This window comes from Entelurus aequoreus, linkage group LG14, assembly GCF_033978785.1.
Source record: "Entelurus aequoreus isolate RoL-2023_Sb linkage group LG14, RoL_Eaeq_v1.1, whole genome shotgun sequence".
Lineage (NCBI taxonomy): Eukaryota > Metazoa > Chordata > Actinopteri > Syngnathiformes > Syngnathidae > Entelurus > Entelurus aequoreus.
In genome coordinates, this window is record NC_084744.1 from 7,562,087 (window position 1) to 7,589,586 (window position 27,500).

Consider the following 27,500-nt stretch of genomic DNA (forward strand, 5'->3'; position numbering starts at 1 on the left):
AGGCTGGTTTGGACAAAACTTTGTGAATGGCGAGAAAAGAAACACGCTGAAGCACTGGGAAATGGCGTAAACAAGATGTCAAGTAGGCTCCTCCTCTCCGAAATGGGTGTGCCCGTGTGTACAGGAAGTGATGTCATCAAAATAGAGGCGTTTGCAAATGGAGGTTTCACTCAATAGTAAAATATTGTACTCCTTGAACACGATATAAAGTGCTTGACAGTGCTGTGTCTCACACACAAACACACCCAGGAGGCCATGATTCAACTTTCTACTTATTAAAAAAGCAGAAACAACAACTGAACTGTCCTCAGTTGTCGCCGCCATGACGACACGCACACACATTGTCACTCGGAAGGGAGGTGAAGGGTGAGACGTTGTCAACAACGCTGTGGATAAACCACACTTCCATTGAACTTTGCTCTTTTTTTGGACTCGTATAGAGCTAGCTACACTAGAAAAATGTCAAAAAGGCTAAGAAAAAACACTTAAAAATCAAACAAAATAGTACAGTAGCTAATGCCCAAAATGGAAGCCTTTAATGGATTTAATCCATTTAATTTAAGGAGTTAAATGAGCTTATTTAAATGAAAGAGTTAAATGAGCTTAATTAATTTAAAGACTTAAATGACCTCATTTAAATTAAAGAGTTAAATGAGCGTATTTCAATTAATGAGTTAAATGAGCTTATTTAAATTAGAGAGTTACAGTAAATGTGCTTATTTAATTTAAAGAGTTGAATTAACTTATTTAAATTAAAGAGTTTAATGAGCTTATTTAAATTAAAGAGTTGAATGAACTTATTTAATTTAAAGAGTTAAATGAACTTATTTAAATTAAAAAGTTAAATGAACATATTTAAATTAAAGAGTTGAATGAACGTATTTAAATGAAAGATTTACAATTAACTTATTTAAATTAAAGAGTTAAATGAGCTTATTTAAATTAAAGAGTTAAATGAACTTGATTAAATTAAAGAGTGAAATGAACTTATTTAACTTAAAGAGTTAAATTTGCTTATTTAAAGTAAAGAGTTAAATGAACTTATTAAAATTAAAGAGTTGAATGAACTTGTTTAAAAAAAGAGTTAAATGAACTTATCTAAATTAAAGAGTTAAATGAGCTTATTTAAATTAAACAGTTAAATGAGCTTATTTAAATGAAAGAGTTAAATTAACGTATTTAATTTAAGGAGTTAAATTAAGTTATTTAAATTAAAGAGTTGAATGAACTTATTTAAATTAAAGACTGAAATTGAACTTATTTAAATTAAAGGGTTAAATAAGCTTATTTAAAAAGTTAAATGAACTTATTTAAATTAAAAAGTTAAATGAACTTATTAAAATTAAAGAGTTAAATGAACTTATTCCAATTAAAGAGTTAAATGAGCTTATTTCAATTAAAGAGTTAAATGAGCTTATTTCAATTAAAGAGTTAAATGAACTTATTAAAATTAAAGAGTTAAATTAACTTCTTTTAATTAAAGAGTTGAACTTCTTTAATAAAGAGTTAAAAGAGCGTATTTCAATTAACGAGTTAAATGAACTTATTTCAATTAAAGAGTTAAATGTACTTATTTAAAATGAAAGAGTTAGTTTTAGTGTAGTCTTTATTTGAAGGGACAATGCACAGAAACATGAAGCTCAAAGACAGATATGTTCTGTACCAGATTATAGCTAAATAGCTCATTTCCATCTGCAGTCCCTGGCTACCTAAATTAAAGGCATACAAAAATCATGCAGTAAAATTATGACAATAAAATCATACTATAGCATGTAATCAAATTAAGAATGAACGCATTTAAATTAAAGACTTGAATGAACGTATTTAAATTAAAGACTTAAAATTCCATCCATCCATTTTCTACTTAGAATTAACTTATTTCAATTAAAGAGTTAAATGAACTTGTTGAATTTAAAGAGTTAAATGTACTTATTTAAATGAAAGAGTTGAATGAACTTATTTCAATTAAAGAGCTAAATGAACTTATTTCAATTAAAGAGTTAAATGAACTTATTTCAATTAAAGAGTTAAATGTACTTATTTAAATGAAAGAGTTGAATGAGCTTATTACAATTAAAGAGTTAAATTAACTTATTCCAATTAAAAAGTTGAATTAAATTGATTAGATTAAAGAGTTAAATTAGCTTATTTAAATTAAAGAGTTGAATGAGCTTTTTTAAATTAAAGAGTTGAATGAGCTTATTTAAATTAAACAGTTAAATGAACTTATTTAAATGAAAGAGTTGAATGAGCTTATTACAATTAAAGAGTTGAATTAACTTATTCAAATTAAAAAGTTGAATTTAATTGATTAGATCAGAGAGTTAAATTAGCTTATTTAAATTAAAGAGTTAAATTAGCTTATTTAAATTAAACAGTTAAATGTACTTATTTAAATGAAAGAGTTGAGTGAGCTTATTACAATTAAAGAGTTAAATTAACTTATTCAAATTAAAAAGTTGAATTTAATTGATTAGATCAAAGAGTTAAATTAGCTTATTTAAATTAAAGAGTTAAATTAGCTTATTTAAATTAAACAGTTAAATGTACTTATTTAAATGAAAGAGTTGAGTGAGCTTATTACAATTAAAGAGTTAAATTAACTTATTCCAATTAAAAAGTTGAATTAAATTGATTAGATTAAAGAGTTAAATTAGCTTATTTAAATTAAAGAGTTGAATGAGCTTATTTAAATTAAACAGTTAAATGAACTTATTTAAATGAAAGAGTTGAGTGAGCTTATTACAATTAAAGAGTTAAATTAACTTATTCAAATTAAAAAGTTGAATTAAATTGATTAGATTAAAGAGTTAAATTAGCTTATTTAAATTAAAGAGTTAAATGAGCTTATTTAAATTAAACAGTTAAATGAACTTATTTAAATTAAAGAGTTAAATGAACTTGTTTTTAAAAAAAAGTTAAATAAATTTATTTAAATGAAATACTTAAATGCGCTTATTTAAACAAAAGAGTTAAATGAACGTATTTAAATTAATTTAATTTCATTTAAACGGCTGCACTGTGAGGCAATGCTTTTAATTGGACGATTCATTGGCTCACTTATTAATATTCATATATTAAATCCATTCATGTGAATCTGCCTGCGCTTTTATTGCTGGTAAGTGATTTGTGAGCGTGCGTTGACTGATGTAAGGCCAACTGCGTCGTGATGCAATTTCCGCATGTCCGTGATGAAATATAGCGTCTTCAAAATAAGCCACAAAAATACAGCGGGGGCCGCTTTTTAGCGTCCCTGATATATTTCCCAATTACCACTTCTGACGGGTCTATTTAAATAAAATACTTTTTATGGCCAAGAGTGTTTTTTTGTGTCTGCTGCTTAGTGCCCAGGATGCATTTGGAGATTAAAAAGCTTGCAGACACAAAGAGAGTGATGTGTTTTCTACATGTCTGCAGGACGCATCGTCCCCGGGTCCCTCGCCCTCCTCGCCAGGGGGGCCGAAGGTGGCCTCCATAACCTCGGAGCTGTTGGCCCACGCCAAGGTGCAGCTGCCTCTCAACATGTGAGTAGTTCTCCTTCCTGTAAACGACCCTATTTTACCGACTATAGAGCGTTCCGGTATATAAGCCACACCCACTACATTTTAGAAGAAATAAACATTTTCCATATATTAGCCGCACCCGACTATAAGTCGCAGATATGTACGTTGTGAAATGAGGTATTTACGCAGAAAATGTAAATGTTAGAAGATTTCTTTCCATACACAAATGTAATCGACAACCCCTAGCTCAGTAAAGTATGATGAGGTGGAACAAAATGACGTCAACCGGAGTGGGGTTCGAACCCAGTACCTTGAATTCCAAGTCAACAGTCGTGACCACTGAGCTATCCTCGGTCTTGTGTAGAGGTGATTGTGTTCTATACACAAATGTAATCGAGGACTCCTGGCTCAGTAAAATACGATGGAGGGGGAACAAAATGCTGTCAACCAGAGTGGGGCTTGAACCCAGCACCATACTTTCCTAGTCAACAGTGTTAACCACTAGGTCATGTTTAAAGTAGATTTTATTCCGTGCACAAATGTAATCAAGGATTCCTGGTATAGTAAAGTATGATGGAGGTGGAACAAAATACTGCCAACCACAGTGGAGTAAGTGTACTGTAAATGTTTGTAAATGTTTATATGCGTACCTTAATTGTTTTCAAACGTAGTCTGTAACAAGGCAGTAAAACGGCGGATCAAACAAAACAGAATGACTAATTAGACTTACTGAGGAATTTGTGAAACTGAAACAATCCAAAGAGAACGCCGTCGTAAGTTAATAATACTGACACAGACGCTCGTAAAGGTGTCACAATATCAGCTAATGCTAACGACGCTAGCTTACATTATGACATGGAAACACTCCTACAGACGCCATAGAATTGTTTTAGTTATATTGTAAAACTTGCAAACGTTGCTTGGAGCGATGAATGAAGACTCCATACGAGTAGAAACGCTATGGACGGTTATATTTTCGGTTTAAGGCATTTAAAAAAAAATTCAACCGGCAACACTTGCAGTGAACGAACTTGTCCAAAGATGGCGCCGTAGCACAAAAAACAACACACCTTTTCAATGTTTCTGCTTGTGTTAAAGGAAAACTATTGAAACACAAAACATTGGGGTTGTTAGCGAATAAAAATCTATGCACCGTTTTTATAAACCGTAGGGTTCAAAGCGGAGAAAAAGTAGCTGCTTATAATCCGTAATTTACGGTATATGATTCGTCAATCTATTCATTGACAAACACGACAACGAAAAGCTCAACTATCAACATTGCTTGGAGTAATAAATGAAGAATCCATACGAGTAGAAACGCTATGGACGGTTATATTTTCGGTTTAAGGCATTTAAAAAAAAATTCAACCGGCAACACTTGCAGTGAACAAACTTGTCCAAAGATGGCGCCGTAGCACAAAAAACAACACACCTTTTCAATGTTTCTGCTTGTGTTAAAGGAAAACTATTGAAACACAAAACATTGGGGTTGTTAGCGAATAAAAATCTATGCACCGTTTTTATAAACCGTAGGGTTCAAAGCGGAGAAAAAGTAGCTGCTTATAATCCGTAATTTACGGTATATGATTCGTCAATCTATTCATTGACAAACACGACAACGAAAAGCTCAACTATCAACATTGCTTGGAGTAATAAATGAAGAATCCATACGAGTAGAAACGCTATGGACGGTTATATTTTCGGTTTAAGGCATTTAAAAAAAATTTCAACCGGCAACACTTGCAGTGAACGAACTTGTCCAAAGATGGCGCCGTAGCACAAAAAACAACACACCTTTCCAATGTTTCTGCTTGTGTTAAAGGAAAACTATTGAAACACAAAACATTGGGGTTGTTAGCGAATAAAAATCTATGCACCGTTTTTATAAACCGTAGGGTTCAAAGCGGGGAAAAAGTAGCTGCTTATAATCCGTAATTTACGATATATGATTCGTCAATCTATTCATTGACAAACACGACAACGAAAAGCTCAACTATCAACATTGCTTGGAGTAATAAATGAAGAATCCATTCGAGGAGAAACGCTGTGGACGATAACAAGATGGAACGGCACTTGTACTTCCGGTTGAAAGCTCAGTTTGAACAGATAGTGCCATAGCACTAACAATAACACACTTTTTCTAGTGTATTTGCTAGTTTTTTTTAAATAATACTTCATCTGGTCGTCAGCGAAGGAAAAATACATACATTTGCTGCACTGTTTTATAAGACGCGGGTTTCAAAGCGTAGGGAAAAAAATGACGGCTTACAGTATGTGTTCAGCATTCTAAACAAGTGCAGTTCTCCTTTAAAGCATATTAAAAAGACGAGACAGGTACCAATGTATATTCTGTATTTTATACTAAATTCTTCATCCCTGCCTGTTTTTGGCGTTCTAAATATAAATATTTAAACATTTTTCCTGCATTATGCCCCAAACATATTGGCCATGTTCCACTTCTAAAAACCCCACATGATATATTCTTGGACTTTTCTTGAGCATATTATTCCCTGAGTGCACTTGTTTTTTTAATGCAGTGACAGTTGAACCTCTAGTGGTTAAGACTGTTGACTTAGAATGAAAGGTACCGGGTTCGAACCCCACTCCGGTTGGCAGTATTTTGTTCCACCTCATCATACTTTAGTGAGCCAGGGGCCGTAGATAACATTTGTGTATGGTAAGAAATCTACTCTTCACAAGACCGAGTCATGCTACTGTCGTACAAATCGTCACGAAGTGTAGCCAAAATATAAAAGTGATTTCATGGAGGAGATACAGTGGAGCCTCCATTTATGAACCCCTCTATTTGCAAACTTTGACCAACTTTTAGATGAAGTCAAATGTCCTTCGATGCTTCTTCCATTCATTTTGTGTCACGCCTGCAGGCAAAAAGCAGGGCACAGCATTGTTGAGGAGGCGGAGCCCTCCAGTCACTTGCTGCACTACACTACTAGTCACTACTCAGTGCCTTTTCTGTGACTTTTCACCTTTTGGCAAGTTTTGCCCATTTTGCTAACTTAATATGAGTACCAAAAAGTCCAAGAACTCAACAGACCAGCGTGGAAAAGAGTATTGGAACTGCTGTGGAGTTAAAAAAATAATAATAATAATATTTGCGAGGAGTACCTCTCCCATGTAATGTTAAAATAATTATTTAATAAACTTTTTTTTATCCAATTACAATTAACTTATTTTATTTTAATTGTACCCAGGAGAAGTAATTGGTCAACGCTCTTTATTATTAACTTTATACTCCTATTCCCACCCACCTCAGGAATTACACTCACTCGCACACACTCCCACTCACAGGTAACCCCTGAGGTGGTCTTCTAAATCTTCTAAACACAAGCCGGTGGATAGTCCTGTGGTTAAGACTGCTGACTTGGAATTAAAGGTACGGGGTTCAAACCCAGCTCTAGTTGACAGTATTTTGTTCCACCTCATCATACTTTAGTGAGCCAGGGGCTGTAGATAACATTTGTGTATGGAAATAAATCTACTCTTCACAAGACCAAGAATAGCCCAGTGGTTAAGACTGCTGACTTGGAATGAGAAGTACTGGGTTCGAATCCCACTCCAGTGGACATACTTTTGTTCCACCTCATCATACTTTACTGAGCCAGGGTTGTCGATTACATTTGTGTATGGAAAGAAATCTTCAAAACACAATAAGGAGGATAGTCCAGTGGTTAAGACTGCTGACTTGAAAATAAAGGTACAGGATTCAAACCCAGCTCCAGTTGACATTCTTTTGTTCCACCTCATCATACTTTACTGAGCCAGGGGTTGTCGATTACATTTGTGTATGGAAAGAAATCTTCAAAACACAATAAGGAGGATAGTCCAGTGGTTAAGACTGCTGACTTGAAAATAAAGGTACAGGATTCAAACCCAGCTCTAGTTGACAGTATTTTGTTCCACCTCATCATACTTTACTGAGCCAGGAGTCCTCGATTACATTTGTGTATGAAAAAAAATCTTCTCTGCACAAGACCCAGGATAGCCCAGTGGTTAAGACCGTTGACTCAGATTGAGGGGTGCTGGGTTCGAATCCCGGTTGGGTTGACATGTAATTAACAAAACTTGCTGGAGGCTTCAATGTGACATATAATGTAAATGTGTCACTTCTCCCATGTAATGTTAAAATAATTATTTAATAAACTTTTTTTTTATCCAATTATAATTAACCTATTTTATTTTAATTGTACCCAGGAGAGGTCATTGGTCAACGCTCTTTATTATTAACTTTATACTCCTATTCCCATCCACCTCAGGAATTACACTCACTCGCACACACACACACACACACACTCACAGGTAACCCCAGAGGTGGTCTTCTAAATCTTCAAAACACAAGCCGGAGGATAGTCCCGTGGTTAAGACTGCTGACTTGGAATGAGAGGTACTGGGTTTGAACCCCACTCCGGTTGACATAATTTTATTCCACCTCATCATACTTTACTGAACAAGGGCTTGTCGATTACATTTGTGTATGGAAAGAAATCTTCTAAACACAAGAAAGAGGATAGTCCAGTGGTTAAGACTGCTGACTTGGAATTAAAGGTATGGGGTTCAAACCCAGCTCTAGTTGACAGTATTTTGTTCCACCTCATCATACTTTAGTGAGCCAGGGGTCATAGATAACATTTGTGTATGAAAATACATCTACTCTTCACAATACCCAAGATAGACAAGGGGTCAATCATTAAACTATGATAGAAGTGAAACAAAAACTACATCTCCCAAGTTACGGATTTGAACCCAGTCATAGAGAGTGAGAGGCAGCACTCTTGGTAATTGAGCTATCCTCGGTCTTGTGGAAAGTGTAGTCTGGCTCATTCACTAATGTAATCATGACATCTGTCGCAGTAAACTACGTTTGAGGTGGAGCAAAATTTTGAACCTAAGTTACATATCAAACCAATTGGAATTCAAACCCAGTACCGCTGTATTGGGAGCCCACAGTGTTGACCATTGAGCTACCCTGGGTCCCATCAAAACATGATTTTTGCTCATATACAAATGAAATTATTAAACTATGTTAGAGGTGAAACAGAACAATAGATCTTCCAAGTTATGGATTTAAACCTATTAGTACTGCGTGAGAGGCAGCAGTCTTAAACATTGAGCTATCCTGCGTATTGTAGTAAGTGTAGTGTGGCTCATTCACTAATGTAATCGTGACATATGTCGCAGTGAACTACATTTGAGGTGGAGCAAAATGTTGAACCTAAGTTATATATCAAACCAATTGGATTCAAACCCAGTACCCCTGTATTGGGAGCCCACAGTGTTGAGTCCTCTCTTACAATTGTGTATGGAACAAAATCTTCTCTTCACAAGACCCAGGATAGACCAGGGGTTAAGACTGCTGACTCGGAAAGAAAGGTACTGGGTTCAAACCCCACTCTTTTTGATTGTATTTTGTTCTACCTCATTATACTTTACTGAGCCAGGAGTCCTCGATTACATTTGTGTATGAAAAAAAAACTTCTCTACACAAGACCCAGGATAGCCCAGTGGTTAAGACCGTTGACTCAGATTGAAGGGTGCTGGGTTCGAATCCCGGTTGGGTTGACACGTAATTTACAAAACTTGCTGGAGGCTTCAATGTGACATATAATGTGACTGTGTCACTTCTCCCATGTAATGTTAAAATAAGTATTTAATAAACTTTTTTTTTTATCCAATTATAATTAACCTATTTTATTGTAATTGTACCCAGGAGAGGTCATTGGTCAACGCTCTTTATTATTAACTTTATACTCCTATCCCCACCCACCTCAGGAATTACACTCACTCGCACACACTCATTCTCACAGGTAACCCCTGAGGTGTCATCATTGACCATTTGACAATGTATTTTGGATTATTATTATCTTTAGTGTTTACTTAATTTTTCAACTATATGTTACTCAAACAACTAGCACATAACATTACTCTGTATGGGGGAGAAGAAACACTCCACAATGTATGTTTGTTTTGACGCCATACAGACAAATTACTGATTCCCTGTATGGGGTTAGAACTCAGTACCCCTGTATTAGGAGCCCACACTGTTGACCATTGCGCTATCCTGGGTCCCGTTAAGGTTTGGTTTTCGCTCATATACAAATGTAATCAGTGAACTATGATTGAGGCGAAACAAACAACAAGATCTTCCAAGTTATGGATTTGAACCCAGTAGTACTGCGTGAGAGGCAGCAGTCTTAAACATTGAGCTATCCTGGGTGTTGTTGAGACAGGATTGTTCATAATATACAAATGCAATCATTAAACTATGATAGGTGAAACAAAAAAATAGCTATACCAAGTAATGGATTGTAACCCAGTAATACAGAGTGAAAGGCAGCAGTCTTAACAATTGAGCTATCCTGAGTCCCATCATCACATGATTTTCGCTCATATACAAACGCAATCATTAAACTATGATAGGTGAAACAAAAAACTAGCTATTCCAAGTTATGGATTTGAACCCAGTTTTACTGACTGAGGCAGCAGTCTTAACCATCAAGCTATCCTCAGTTTTGTTGTTAGTGTAATCTTCTGGCTCATTCACTAATGTAATAGTGACGCCTGTCACTGTAAACTACGCTTGAGGTGGAACACAATTTTGAACCTAAGTTACATATCAAACCAATTGGGATTTCAACCCAGTACCCCTGTATTGGGAGCCCGCAGTGTTGACCATTGAGCTATCCTGGGTCCCATCAACACATGATTTTCGCTCATATACAAATGCAATCATTAAACTAGGATAGAGGTGAAATGAAAAACTAGTAATACCAACTTATGGATATGAACCCACTTTCACTGACTGAGAGGCAGCAGACTTAACAATTGCGCTATCCTGGGTCCCACCAAGACCTGATTTTCGCCCACATACAAATGCAATCATTAAACTATGATAGATGTAACAAGAAACTAGATCTTCCAAGTTACGGATTTGAACCCTGTAATAGAGAGTGAGAGGCAGCAGTTTTAACAATTGAGCTATCCTCAGTCTTTTGGTAAGTGTAGTCTGGCTCATTCACTAATGTAATCGTGACATCTGTCGCAGTAAACTATGATTGAGGTGGAACAAAGTTGTAAACCTAAGTTACATATCAAATAAATTGGGATACAAACCCAGTACTCCTGCATTGGGAGCCCACAGTATTGACCATTGAGCTAACCTGGGTCCCATCAAAACATGATTTTCGCTCATGCAATCATTAAACTATGATAGGTGTAACAAAACAACTAGCTATTCCAAGGTGGGGATTTGAACCCAGTTTTACTGACTGAGAGGCAGCAGTCTTAACCATTGAGCTATCCTGAGTCTTCTTGTCAGTGTAGTCTGGCTCATTCACTTATGTAATCGTGACATCTGTCGCAGTAAACTACGATTGAGGTGGAGCAAAATCTTCAACCTATTGTTGATGTAGAAGATACTAATCATATTGTTGATGTAGATTATACACATCATATTGTTGATGTAGATGATACTAATCATATTGTTGATGTAGATGATACTAATTATATTGTTGATGTAGATTATACACATCATATTGTTGATGTAGATGATACTAATCATATTGTTGATGTAGATGATACTAATTATATTGTTGATGTAGATTATACACATCATATTGTTGATGTAGATGATGCTAATCATATTGTTGATGTAGATGATACAATCATATTGTTGATGTAGATCAGGGGTCACCAACGCGGTGCCCGCGGGCACCAGGTCGCCCGTAAGGACCAGATGAGTCGCCCGCGGGCCTGTTCTAAAAAAAAAAATTTTTTTTTAAAAAATTATTTTATTATTATTTTTTTTATTATTATTTTTTTTTTAAAATTAAATCTACCTAAAAACAACACAAGATACACTTTCAATCAGTGCATCAACCCAAACAACCTCCCCCATGCACACTCATCCACACCCACTCACACAAAAGGGGTTATTGCTTTCTGCTACCAATATTCTGGTTCCCACAACATAGACAACACATCTGCAAGGGACACATGATTGTATAGGCTGCTGGTCCACTAACATTTTCATTAATTACTATTTTTTATGTAATTATTTTTATATTGTTTTACTTTCTTTTTTATCCAAGAAAATGTTTTTTATTTATTTATCTTATTTTATTTTATTTTTTTAAAAAGGGCCTTATCTTCAACAGACCAGGTTGTCAATGAAATTAGATTTGTTTAAAGGGTTTTTTAAACCAGGCCCAGTCCAGATAATGTCCAAGTCGGACTCAGCAACACACACCTTCATTCATGTACACAGAAAAAAATTAGGGAACACAACAGATTGCATATAATTTATAAACAAAATTACATTTTCAAAATAAGCATTTATGTACAGTCCAGATTATGTCCAGGTCACTCAAATTAGGGAACACAACAACAGATATCATATAATCTATAAACATAATTATACTTTCAAAATAAGCCTTTGAGGACTTCTCATCTTTTTTTAAACGTGTTTTGGCATCATTATCGTTTTCAACCATGTAACTTTCTAAAGTTAGAAAATACTGAATAAATTTTTTAAAGAAAGTAATACTAAGTGGATATCTGTTTTTGGCCTTAAAAATAAACATTTTTACCGAGTACTATAATTAAATTGACTAAATCATGATTGTCAATGAACTCTCCTAAAATAACAGAAACCACATTAAGCTTCATAAACAAACCAATCCTTAAACACATTTTTTCAACTTCCACCCAAAACAAAGACACAATATGACAATACCAAAACAAATGCAGGGTGGATTCAGGCTCCTGACAACAAAATCGGCAATCATCTGACTCTGTCATATTCCATAATTTTAACATTTTCCCTGTGGGTAAGAAGTTATAAATAGTTTTAATTTGAAAATAACGATTTTGCACATCGATAGTGGTTTTATAGATTAGTTTGAATATGGCATCCCATGGCAACGGGCAGTCAAAAAAGTCCTCCCATTTTCCATTTTTGTTGTATGAGGCAGCCTTCAAAGATTTCTTCATTAAATAAAAAATATATATTTTTCTATTTATTTTAGTTCCTTTTTGCCAACTAGAATTTCTTATTAGAGGTTTACAAACAAATAATTTAGTAGTTCCATAATTAATTATTTGTTTCCATCTTTTCCCAATTACTCCAGTTAGTTGATAAAATGAAGAGCTTGAGCAAGCATCACCATACATAGCTCTAAATTCATCATACTTCATAATGTTACCATTCTCATTGATAATATCATTGACAAAAATTATTCCTCTTTCAAACATATTTTTCCAAAAGAAAGGCTTTCCATCTATTACAATATTAGAGTTCATCCATATTAACTGCTGCAAAATATCGTCTCTTTTTTCTGGCACATACAATTGAAAACACCACTATGAGTGGATTGTTTCCTTTATGAACCCCGCCATGTTTCCCAGCAGACTCTCTGGGAGGGGATCACTTGTAAAAAAGGATACAATTTCTTTTGATACAGTACATGTTTTTTGTCCAACAGGACATTTGTGTACCACTCAATGTTTAAATACATCTTTGGAACAATTGATGCTTTTAAAGACAGACACATAGCTTCAAGGTTGAGAAGTTTCAGGCCCCCACATTCATACTCTGTGTACAAAACCTTTCTTTTAATCTTTTCTGGTTTGCCGTTCCAGACAAAATCGAAGACCCTCCGCTCATAAATTTTAAAAAAGTTTTGTGATGGAGCTGGAAATGACAAAAACAAATAAATAAATTGAGGAATAATTAATGAGTTGGCAATAGACATTTTACCATACAAGGTTAGGGATTTCCCTTTCCATAATTGCATAATTTTGTCCAGCTTTCTTAGTCGATTATCATAATTTACTGAGCCTAGATCTTCCAGATTTTCTGGGACAACAACACCAGGTATGTTAACTGGTCCATCTGTCCACAAAACAGGCACTTTGCATTCCATTCGAAAGGACGTTCCCGTTAGATTTCCGATCCTTAACATTTTATATTTATCATAATTAAGCTTAAGGCCAGATTGCTGTGAAAATATGTCCAAAAGATTAAGAAGGTTCCGCAAACAATGAGGAAAAATCTTATCTTTGTGAATCAGCCTTTTCTGACATGAACTTCATCAAGAACAAACACAGAACACGCCTCACTGATGCACATCTGCAAGACTCACTCAGAGTTGCAGTGTCAAGTTATACACCAGAGTACAACACACTAGTTAACAGCATGCAATGCCAGGCTTCCCACTAACTGACAAAGAAACAGATAACAGATTTGGTGTGCAGTTCAAAGTGTGACATGATTTAAAAATTTGAGAGTATTTTACATGAGTTATTATTTGTACAAACATGGTGCAAAGTAATTCATGATTTGTTAAAAAATGTTAGTGGCTAGCTAGTTAAAATGGGATATTGTGATTTCACAAGACTGTCTTAGAAGTGATCATTTGAAAATGTTCAATTTGAAAAATGTGCACTTAGAGAAAATATAAAAATAAAGTGTTGCATATTGATATTTATCTGTTTCTATATATATTTATTGTGAGAAATCATTAAGATGATCAGTGTTTCCACAAAGATAAATATCATTAATTATTAATAATAACAGAGTTAAAGGTAAATTGAGCAAATTGGCTACTTCTGGCAATTTATTTAAGTGTGTATCAAACTGGTAGCCCTTCGCATTAATCACTACCCAAGAAGTAGCCCTTGGTTTCAAAAAGGTTGGTGACCCCTGATGTAGATGATACACAGCATATTGTTGATGTAGATGATACACAGCATATTGTTGATGTAGATGATACACAGCATATTGTTGATGTAGATGATACACATCATATTGTTGATGTAGATGATACACAGCATATTGTTGATGTAGATGATACACATCATATTGTTGATGTAGATGATACACAGCATATTGTTGATGTAAATGATACAAATCATATTGTTGATGTAGATGCCCATATCTGCTGTACAGATTTACTTTACAAAAATAGATTTATATGATTATTTGGCGCAGGAGGGGATAGAAAGAGAAAAAAAGGAAGTCAGAGGGGGAAATAGCGGGGCAAGAGGGGGATAAGACAAAGTGACAACAACAACAACAACAACAAACACAACAATAACAACAACAACAGAACAGCATCAGGATATGTGCAAATATGATAGTAAAATTGAGAGCACACCTATTTCACAGCGGAGGAAAATACACTACCTCTCTTTCAGCATGTCTTTCAAGGCACACACACACACACACACACACACACACACACACACACACACACACACACGCACACACACACACAGACCCTCCCCCCTGCCCCCTTCCTTCTCTCCCTCTGTCTGCTGCCTTCTCTTCAGCTCCTCGCCCGAGTGGGTTCTACTTTTTTAAAAGTCTATTATTGCAGCAACATGGTTATTAAAGTTAAGGACTTTTGTGATGTCTGATCGTTTGTGAGGGCACCATAGGGGACTTGCTCGAGCAGCGCATACAGCACAGTTCTGTTTATTATACAGTGTTCAAAGTGTACAAAATTTCACTAAAATATGCACTTTTGTCCAGGCTGGAACACATAACTCATATTTACATTATTTCTTGTGCAGAATTTAGCTTCACTTTCCAAACTTTTCACTTTCTGAACCCAGTTTAAGAACCATTTAAGTTTGTAAGTCGTGTGCGTAGCGATGACCAGTTGGGTCCTGCAGTCCAACTACTTTAAAAACACACATCTACAGAATTAACTCTGAACTGGATTCAGTTTTTGGGAGGGGGGCTTCTAGTGTGACTTTCATGACGCCTCCACATTGGAGATTAACTTCGTTTTCCACTTGCCTCCAAGTTGAGGATAGGACAAGTGTTATTTAAGATGTCATTTGTCGAGATGATAAAGGTGTTGTGACGGTGAAAGTTTCTGCAAAAGTTTCCATCACTTCAGCTGCTTTTACAACCTGACTGGAACATTTCCTCAAATGTCAAACCATCTCCAATGTTTTAGTCCTAAGGTGTGCAAGTGTCCTTAAAGGGCAAATGCACTTTTTTACAATGTTGTCGATCATTCATAATCCTTAAATAATACAGGAGCACATATGTTTTTTCTTTTTTTATGCTTTCTAAATCCTAAATAAACGCTAGCAAAAGTCGATCTATTCCACGTACAAAGCGCTTAACAAAACATCCAAAAACTTCCATCAAGGTTTTATATACATGCTGTAAGTATATATGTAGTATCTAGTACCATTCATAATAACATGTAATATTTACATATTTTGATCATGCTGTAAGTATATATGTAGTATCTAGTAACATTCATAATAACATGTAATATTTACATATTTTGATCATGCTGTAAGTATATATGTAGTATCTAGTAACATTCATAATAACATGTAATATTTACATATTTTGATCATGCTGTAAGTATATATGTTGTATCTAGTAACATTCATAATAACATGTAATATTTACATATTTAGATCATGCTGTAGTATATATGTAGTATCTAGTAACATTCATAATAACATGTAATATTTACATATTTTAATCATGCTGTAAGTATATATGTAGTATCTAGTAACATTCATAATAACATGTAATATTTACATATTTTGATCATGATATAAGTATATATGTAGTATCTAGTAACATTCTTAATAATATGTAATATTTACATATTTTGATCATGCTGTAAGTATATATGTAATATCTAGTAACATTCATGATAACATGTAATATTTACATATTTGATCATGCTGTAAGTATATATGTAATGTCGTAACATTCACTATAACATGTAATATTTACATATTTTGATCATGCTGTAAGTATATATGTAGTATCTAGTAACATTCATAATAACATGTAATATTTACATATTTTGATCATGCTGTAAGTATATATGTAGTATCTAGTAACATTCATAATAACATGTAATATTTACATATTTTGATCATGCTGTAAGTATATATGTAGTATCTAGTAACATTCATAATAACATGTAATATTTACATATTTAGATCATGCTGTAGTATATATGTAGTATCTAGTAACATTCATAATAACATGTAATATTTACATATTTTGATCATGCTGTAAGTATATATGTAGTATCTAGTAACATTCATAATAACATATAATATTTACTTTCATAATAACATGTAATATTTACATATTTAGATCATGCTGTAGTATATATGTAGTACCTAGTAACATTCATAATAACATGTAATATTTACATATTTTGATCATGCTGTAAGTATATATGTAGTATCTAGTAACATTCATAATAACATGTAATATTTACATATTTTGATCATGATGTAAGTATATATGTAGTATCTAGTAACATTCATAATAACATGTAATATTTACATATTTGGATCATGCTGTAAATATACAGTATATGTAATATCTAGTAACATTCACTATAACATGTAATATTTACATACCAGTATTTTGATCATGCTGTAAGTATATATGTAGAATTTAGTAACATTTATAATAACATGTAATATTTACATATTTTGATCATGCTGTAAGTATATAAGTAGTATCTAGTAACATTCATGATAACATGTCCTATTTACATATTTTGATCATGCTGTAAGTATATATGTAGTATCTAGTAACATTCATAATAACATGTAATATTTACATATTTTGATTATGCTGTAAGTATATATGTAGTATCTAGTAACATTCATAATAACATGTACTATTTACATATTTTGATCATTTTAAGCATACGGCGGCATATTAATTTCACAAACGCATCACAACGTTCACTTTCCCTTCAACGACAACAAGACTACTAATCATGGCAGACTTGATGAGAGACAACAAAGACTACTTTGGGACAAATGATGATCCAGAAACTTCTATTTTTGAGCCTGAGTATAAGGAGGACGATCTACAAGTTTTAGAAGCTGTGTGCTAAACAGATGCAGCTTTAGTCAAACACTAAGCATCATGTAGCAGTATTGCTAAGTGCTAAACAAGGTATACAAACATAATAAAACAATCACTTACTTTACAATGTCTGCTCTCACTGCGATAAAGACCGATGGGATGTTTATATCTTCCCCTTTACATCAAAAATTCATCATAATCCTCACAAAGGGTTTTAAAAAAATAGTGTTTTTTCAGGTTTTTCGCACCATATTCGGGTCTTAGTTGGATGTCAAAGTTGACCAACTTGTGGGTTTATGTCCACAACCTTCTACTATCCAGGTGAGAGACATGATTTATAATCTAGAATTAACTTTCACCAACTCATAGGCGATGCAGCAGCTCGATATGTCAATATAGCAGCATAAGCTTGTTAGCGCTATAAAAGTAGTTCCTCTGCGTTAGCGCTTATAATAACAATATCACTAATACTTGTTAATATTCAGGTCACGACATGTAAATGGAGTATTGTTGGCGCTTTTTGGATGTTCACTTTATGGGTGAATAGTGCACTCCCGTTATCTGCATTGATAGCCACCTCCGACTTGCCATATTTTACGATTTATATTGCATAAAGGAGTGTTAATGATAGGCAAAATTCTCTTTAATGTGTGTAAATATTTGCGTGTCCCCACAACGTCTGAAGTGGACATTTCAGTCTTGACCCTGGCAACTACTCCTGTTGCCATGGGAAGACGGGATACCGTCCCCACCATCTGTTACCACGGCAACCGAGAGGCGCCGCATATAGAAGCCTGGTCGCCAGCAACAACGTCACGAGCGTGTCGGTGACGGTAACATATGGGAATGTTCCGTGCAGGAGCCCACTCAAGCACGCGCTGCTAAAATGATGTCATGTTTTTGGAGGCTCGGTGCTTTTTAAAACGAGCCTTATTATTATCATACTGATTGGCTTCTCTTGGAGCAAATAATGTTCGGTCGCAGCAACCTTGTTTTCTCATAGCTCTTAGAGATCAATATAAACATTATAAGTAGCCATCCCTAAATAACCCTGATGTTTTCCAAATAAGATTTTCATTTTATTACCCCTCCCCTCATATTGGTGTCGATATCAACGTGTAGTCATAATCACAACCCGGCCTAAAGACTTCTGCGGTACCACTGACATATACTTGTACTTCCCAGGAGCCAGGCGTGCCAAGTTGAACAAAGTTTTTAATGTACATCTATTTATCAACGTCTTTCTCCAGCGGAACGTGACTTTTCGGTCACGTCCGTATCCTCTATCACCCTCCTGCTCCCGGCCGCTTACCGTTAAAGACAACAGATGATTAGACGAACACGTACCACCTGTGGAATCTAATCACCTGCCGGCTGTGTCTCGCCGTCAGCACTGCCACTGCCCCCGTCTGATGGTGCGCTGTCCTCAGCACCATGGACAGAGGCGGTGACCTTTGCTCCTGCAGGCAACATCTCCCTCCACAACTTCATATCAGTTTGGAAGGAGAGCTGATCATCTAAAAGTGCTTTAAGGACAGTTTGATGGTGAATGAAGCCATTTTTTGCCACCAGGCAAGGGTAGAAATTAGGTTTGTACGGTATACCGGTGCTATTATAGTACCGCGGTACTAATGAATCCAAAATGGTACTATAATCTGTTTGAAAAGTACCGGTTCCCAAGTACCGGGTCATGTCATTGCTGGTTTTACGAGCAGAGGAGCATGTTCGGCAGCGCGCGCGCACAGAGTACTTACAAGCAGACACTGTGTAGACAGAAAAGGGAGAACGGACGCATTTTGGCCTAAAAAGTAAAGACAAAGGTGAAATTATAACAAACACGCAGTGTTTTAGCTACTTCTAAATCACTAATCCTGGCCTCCATGGCGACGAATAAAGTAAGTTTCTTACAAGTACCATTATCACTGGAGGACGAGGAATAGCTAAACATGCTTCACTACACACGGTAGGAGGATACAATAGCTCACTGGCGTCACAATGTAAACAAAAGCCATGGGTGGATCTACACCTGACATCCACTGTAATGATACCAAGTACAGCAGCGTATCTAGTCGATACTACTATGATTACATCGATATTTTTTTGGCATCGCAAAATCTTCTTTTGTTTTAAAAAAATGTCTTTCATGTTTCATAAACTCAGTAGATATGTCCCTGGACACATGAGGACTTTGAATATGACCAATGTATGATCCTGTAACTACTTGGTATCGGATCCATACCTAAATGTGTGGTATCATCCAAAGCTAATGTAAAGTATCAAGGAAGAGAAGAATAAGTGATTATTACATTTGAACAGAAGTGTAGATAGAACATGTTGAAAGGGAAAGTAAGCAGATATTAACAGTAAATGAACAAGTGGATTAATAATGATTTTTTACAGTTTGTCCCTCATAATGTGTACAAAATAATAGGTGTATAAATGACACAATATGTTACTGCATACGTCAGCAGACTAATTAGGAGCCTTTGTTTGTTTACTTACTACTGAAAGACAAGTTGTCTAGTATGTTCACTATTTTATTTAAGGACAAACTTGCAATAATAAACTTATGTTTCATGTACCCTAAGATTTTTTGTTCAAATAAAGCCAATAATGACATTTTTTGTGGTCCCCTTTATTTAGAAAAGTGTTGAACACATCGAAATACATTTTGGTACCGGTACCGGTACCAAAATATTGGCATGTAATCAAATTAAGAAAAGTCCTAAAATGTCCTTTCATTGACACACACTTATACATTACAGAAAAACACCCGTCCTTTACATCAAAACACAAAGACAATACATGCTCTTGTTCACATTTGTCATCATTTATAAAAAACAACCATGATTTTAACACACACACCTCACAGTTTACAACAAAATGCTCTCATGCATAAATATAATACACATGTCAATCATAGTGGCCGCCTTATTGGCCGTGTGAGCAGCTTTGATTGCTCCAGAGACACTTTTTAACTTCAACTGTGAACGAAGACTAAACTGTTAGACTTTTCAAGTTTGTTGTGAGGTCGTTCCATTCCTTTATGGCTTTATATGAAAAGGCTGATCATGCAAAATAGGTTTTACCTGAAGGCTGGTGTGATTTGTAGTTGTCGCAGCAGATGTAAACTGGACAAAGTGCTTAAGTGGCGCTGGTGCAGTGTTTTTTTAGGATTCGACGGGCCATTCGTGTTGATGCTAATCTTGGAATGTTAGCAAAATTCAACAAAAGACGCTAACAAATGGTACGTCGACACATTTGCATTTTTCTTTACGGCATTTTAGTTTGAAACCGTTTAAACACATAATGATGGGACTGTGTGTAGCTTGTTGTTACAGCTCTGTCCAGTAGGTGGCTTATTAACACCCTTCGCAGTAGTTTCGTTTTGTGGAATGTTTTGGTTCATGTCACATAAGGTGACACGACCCTTGAACATGTTGTGTTGTCTGTAACCGGTTCCTAACCGGTTCCTTCTTGTCGGCTGGTACTTCCGCAGCTACCTAGCTCTGTACGCCTACAAGCCGCAGAAGGCGGACGAGCTGGAACTGCGGAAAGGCGAGATGTACCGTGTGACGGAGAAGTGTCAGGATGGATGGTTCAAAGGCACCTCGCTGAGAACGGCCGGCTCCGGAGTCTTCCCAGGAAACTATGTCACCCCTGTGTCCAGGTCAGTGTGGCCCTTTACTTTCCAGCAATAGAAAATTCATCTAAATTATTTTTTAAATTGTATTTATTTATTTCATTTGTTTGTTATTTTAAATTTTTACATTTTTTAAAATGTTTTTAATTTCTAAGGTGGAAGATTGAACACCACTAGTAGAACTAACATAAGGTGGAACCTTGAGGAACACCACTAGTAGAACTAACCTAAGGTGGAACCTTGAGGAACACCACTAGTAGAACTAACCTAAGGTGGAACCTTGAGGAACACCACTAGTAGAACTAACCTAAGGTGGAACCTTGAGGAACACCACTAGTAGAACTAACCTAGGGTGGAACCTTGAGGAACACCACTAGTAGAACTAACCTAAGGTGGAACATTGAGGAACACCACTAGTAGGACTAACCTAAGGTGTAACCTTGAGGAACACCACTAGTAGAACTAACCTAAGGTGGAACCTTGAGGAACACCATTAGTAGAACTAACCTAAGGTGGAACATTGAGGAACACCACTAGTAGAACTAACCTAAGGTGGAACATTGAGGAACACCACTAGTAGAACTAACCTAAGGTGGAACATCGAGGAACACCACTAGTAGGACTAACCTAAGGTGGAACATTGAGGAACACCACTAGTAGGACTAACCTACGGTGGAACATTGAGGAACACCACTAGTAGAACTAACCTAAGGTGGAACATTGAGGAACACCACTAGTAGGACTAACCTAAGGTGGAACATTGAGGAACACCACTAGTAGGACTAACCTAAGGTGGAACATTGAGGAACACCACTAGTAGAACTAACCTAAGGTGGAACATTGAGGAACACCACTAGTAGAACTAACCTAAGGTGGAACATTGAGGAACACCACTAGTAGGACTAACCTAAGGTGGAACATTGAGGAACATCACTAGTAGAACTAACCTAAGGTGGAACATTGAGGATCACCACTAGTAGGACTAACCTAAGGTGGAACATTGAGGAACACCACTAGTAGAACTAACCTAAGGTGGAACATTGAGGATCACCACTAGTAGGACTAACCTAAGGTGGAACCTTGAGGAACACCACTAGTAGAACTAACCTAAGGTGGAACATTGAGGATCACCACTAGTAGAACTAACCTAAGGTGGAACATTGAGGATCACCACTAGTAGGACTAACCTAAGGTGGAACATTGAGGAACACCAATAGTAGAACTAACATAAGGTGGAACATTGAGGAACACCACTAGTAGGACTAACCTAAGGTGGAACATTGAGGAACACCACTAGTAGAACTAACCTAAGGTGGAACATTGAGGAACACCACTAGTAGGACTAACCTGAGGTGAAACATTGAGGAACACCACGAGTAGAACTAACATAAGGTGGAACATTGAGGAACACCACTAGTAGAACTAACCTAAGGTGGAACCTTGAGGAACACCACTAGTTGAACTAACATAAGGTGGAACATTGAGGATCACCACTAGTAGAACTAACATAAGGTGGAACATTGAGGATCACCACTAGTAGGACTAACCTGAGGTGAAACATTGAGGAACACCACTAGTAGAACTAACCTAAGGTGGAACCTTGAGGAACACCACTAGTAGAACTAACCTAAGGTGGAAACTTGAGGAACACCACTAGTAGAACTAACATAAGGTGGAACATTGAGGAACACCACTAGTAGAACTAACTTAAGGTGGAACCTTGAAGAACACCACTAGTAGAACTAACCTAAGGTGGAACATTGAGGAACACCACTAGTAGAACTAACCTAAGGTGGAACCTTGAGGAACACCACTAGTAGAACTAACCTAAGGTGGAACATTGAGGACCACCACTAGTAGAACTAACCTAAGGTGGAACCTTGAGGAACACCAGAAGTAGAACTAACCTAAGGTGGAACCTTGAGGAACACCACTAGTATATATGTGTTTAAATACTAAATACTGCTATCACGTGTATATATGTGTTTAAATACTAAATACTGCTATCACGTGTATATATTTGTTTAAATACTAAATACTGCTATCACGTGTATACATTTGTTTAAATACTAAATACTGCTATTACGTGTATATATGTGTTTAAATACTAAATACTGCAATCACGTGTATATATTTGTTTAAACACTAAATACTGCTATCACGTGTATATATGTGTTTAAATACTAAATACTGCTATTATGTGTATATATTTGTTTAAATACTAAATACTGCTATCACGTGTATATATTTGTTTAAATACTAAATACTGCAATCACGTGTATATATTTGTTTAAACACTAAATACTGCTATCACGTGTATATATTTGTTTAAATACTAAATACTGCTATCACGTGTATATATTTGTTTAAATACTAAATACTGCTATCACGTGTATACATTTGTTTAAATACTAAATACTGCAATCACGTGTATATATGTGTTTAAATACTAAATACTGCTATCACGTGTATATATGTGTTTAAATACTAAATACTGCTATCACGTGTATATATTTGTTTAAATACTAAATACTGCTATCACGTGTATACATTTGTTTAAATACTAAATACTGCTATTACGTGTATATATGTGTTTAAATACTAAATACTGCTATCACGTGTATATATGTGTTTAAATACTAAATACGGCTATCAAGTGTATATATGTGTTTAAATACTAAATACTGCTATCACGTATATATATTTGTTTAAATACTAAATACTGCTATTACATGTTTATATGTGTTTAAATACTAAATACTGCTATTATGTGTATATATGTGTTTAAATACTAAATACTGCTATCACGTGTATATATGTGTTTAAATACTAAATACTGCTATCACGTGTATATATTTGTTTAAATACTAAATACTGCAATCACGTGTATATATTTGTTTAAATACTAAATACTGCTATCACGTGTATATATATGTGTTTAAATACTAAATACTGCTATCACGTGTATATATGTGTTTAAATACTAAATACTGCTATCAAGTGTATATATGTGTTTAAATACTAAATACTGCTATCACGTATATATATTTGTTTAAATACTAAATACTGCTATTACATGTTTATATGTGTTTAAATACTAAATACTGCTATTATGTGTATATATGTGTTTAAATACTAAATACTGCTATCACGTGTATATATGTGTTTAAATACTAAATACTGCTATCACGTGTATATATTTGTTTAAATACTAAATACTGCAATCACGTGTATATATTTGTTTAAATACTAAATACTGCTATCACGTGTATATATTTGTTTAAATACTAAATACTGCTATCACGTGTATATATTTGTTTAAATACTAAATACTGCTATCACGTGTATATATGTGTTTAAATACTAAATACTGCTATCACGTGTATATATGTGTTTAAATACTAAATACTGCAATCACGTGTATATATTTGTTTAAATACTAAATACTGCTATCACGTGTATATATTTGTTTAAATACTAAATACTGCTATCACGTGTATATATTTGTTTACGTGTGTACGTGTGTACGTGTGTACGTGTGTACGTGTGTACGCGTGTACGCGTGTACGCGTGTACGCGTGTACGTGTGTACGTGTGTATGCGTGTACGCGTGTACGTGTGTATGTGTGTATGCGTGTACGCGTGTACGTGTGTACGTGTGTATGTGTGTACGTGTGTACGTGTGTACGTGTGTACGCGTGTACGTGTGTATGTGTGTACGTGTGTATGTGTGTACGCGTGTACGTGTGTACGTGTGTACGTGTGTACGCGTGTACGTGTGTATGTGTGTACGCGTGTACGTGTGTACGCGTGTACGTGTGTACGTATGTACGTGTGTACGTGTGTACGTGTGTACGTGTGTACGTGTGTACGCGTGTACGTGTGTACGTGTGTATGTGTGTACGTGTGTACGCGTGTACGTGTGTACGTGTGTACGTGTGTACGTGTGTACGCGTGTACATGTGTACGTGTGTACGTGTGTACGTGTGTACGCGTGTATGTGTGTACGTATGTACGTGTGTACATGTGTATGTGTGTACGTGTGTACGTGTGTACGCGTGTACGTGTGTACGTGTGTATGTGTGTACGTGTGTACGCGTGTACGTGTGTACGTGTGTACGTGTGTACGCGTGTACATGTGTACGTGTGTACGTGTGTACGTGTGTACGCGTGTACATGTGTACGTGTGTACGCGTGTACGCGTGTACGTGTGTACGCGTGTACGCGTGTACGTGTGTAAGCGTGTACGCGTGTACGCGTGTACGTGTGTACGCGTGTACGTGTGTACGCGTGTACTCGTGTACGTGTGTACTCGTGTACGTGTGTACTCGTGTACGTGTGTACGTGTGTACTCGTGTATGTGTGTACTCGTGTACGTGTGTACTCGTGTACGTGTGTACGTGTGTACATGTGTACGTGTGTACTCGTGTACGTGTGTACTCGTGTGCGTGTGTACTCGTGTACGTGTGTACTCGTGTACGTGTGTACGCGTGTACTCGTGTACGTGTGTACGCGTGTACTCGTGTACGTGTGTACGCGTGTACTCGTGTACGTGTGTACGTGTGTACGTGCGTACTCCTGCGGTGTGGAAGTCGCTCACATCAAACGAGACAATTTGTTTTATCTGCACGGCTTCCTTCTGCAAACCTCCTACATGCTAACTAAGCAGCAAGGCTCACACACACACACACACACACACACACACACACACACACGCACACGCACACGCGCACTCACACACACACACACACACACACACGTGTAATGGAGTGGTTATATTCTGCCAGTGATTAACCAGAAGCACTTAGCACTGAAATATACTTTAGTGTGCATAATAAATATTTATCACACACTTTGCTCTCAACTGTTGCTTTTATATTTGGAATTCACGTTTGGTCTTCTTTGCCTGCTTGTTGAGTTCTCCTCCACCTGGGTTCTTTGGGTTCTTCAACTGGCGGCCCGAGGGCCAAATCCTGCCACACCACGGCGGCCCCTGAGTTCAGTTGAAAACTAGAGAGTCCAACTTTCCTGAAAAGACCAGGGGCCGTACTTATCAAGCTTCTTAGAGTGCCATTTTACACTTAAGTCCTGAGAATTTGCAACATTTAGTCCTACTCTCAAACTTAAGAATAAAAGCTTTTTATCAACGTTCTTAAGTCTAAGAATCACTCCTACTCTCCACGATATTTAAGAGACCTTCAGAGGTGTCTTAAGTGGTTAGGAGTTGCCAGCAGGGGATGGCACTGAGGCGAGAGAGACGTGCGCCAACATTCAGGGAACGGAACAATATTTTTGTTTTTTTTGATGACGAGCAGCTGATCAAACGGTATCGTTTAGAAAGAGCGGATATTATTTTTGTCACAGATTTAATACTTTTCGATTCCTTGTTGATTTCTGCATGTGTCTGCAGTGGGCTAGTATATATAGAGCCACCCACACCAGTTTCAAATTAGTTGCCTAATTAATGAATTGGAAAGAAAATGTTATGACAGTAGCGTATGTGTGTGGCCGTGAGGTGAGTGACGTCAGTGAGTGTGTGGGCGATAGAAGAGAGGGAGCGGTAGCGTGAGTGCCGGCGGGGACTAGTTTGTTTTGTATTATTTTGTAGTTTATTGTCAAAATATACACTCCCATTGTCCACTTAAATATTTCCAAGATATTTCTTTATTCTTAGACAACGGATTCCCTTCCGTGATTGGTCATTTCTATGGACACAGAAATGACGTCACCTAAAATTGCGTTTACGGCACATAGTAATGTCGTAATTCAGCTCTGAGTGTGACACTTAAGATTCAGTCCTACACTTCGCTGAAAGTGTGAGTAAGACGCTTGATAACTAACTTTTAAGTGCAGCTTTCAGCGAAGAATTTATTTACTCTTAAGTCAACTCTTAGCAGACTTCTTAGGAGTAATTCTAAGAAGCTTGATAAGTACGGCCCCAGAGTGCTCTTGTTGTGTAGAACAACTTAGACCACTTCAACACATTAGCAGACTTTGGAACCTTGCTAGCAAACTTGGAACACTGGGGTTCCAACTTGGGATTGACATACCTGAGGTGTTCCTCAAGGTTCCCCTTTAAGTCCTCTCCTTTTTATAATGTGATTTATGTCAGTAAGTTTGTTTACTTCTCATGCAGTCAACTTCTTTAGTTCTACTAGTGGTGTTCTTCAAGGTTCCACCTTAGGTTAGTTCTACTAGTGGTGTTCTTCAAGGTTCCACCTTAGGTTGGTTCTACTAGTGGTGTTCTCCAAGGTTCCACCTTAGGTTAGTTCTACTAGTGGTGTTCTCCAAGGTTCCACCTTAGGTTAGTTCTACTAGTGGTGTTCTTCAAGGTTCCACCTTAGGTTAGTTCTACTAGTGGTGTTACTCAATGTTCCACCTTAGGTTAGTTCTACTAGTGGTGTTCTTCAAGGTTCCACCTTAGGTTAGTTCTACTAGTGGTGTTCCTCAATGTTCCACCTTA

At 36.2% G+C, this 27,500-nt stretch overlaps 1 protein-coding gene across 1 annotated transcript in view; it reads left to right on the forward strand.

The window, feature by feature from the left end:
• Positions 1–27,500, forward strand: part of LOC133665308 (E3 ubiquitin-protein ligase SH3RF3-like) — a 289,756-nt gene that overhangs the window by 247,957 nt on the left and 14,299 nt on the right. The window contains exons 5-6 of the mRNA XM_062070567.1: positions 3,418–3,524; positions 20,894–21,064. Of these exons, the coding sequence (XP_061926551.1) occupies positions 3,418–3,524; positions 20,894–21,064 (278 nt within the window). The remainder of the gene's footprint in view (positions 1–3,417; positions 3,525–20,893; positions 21,065–27,500) is intronic.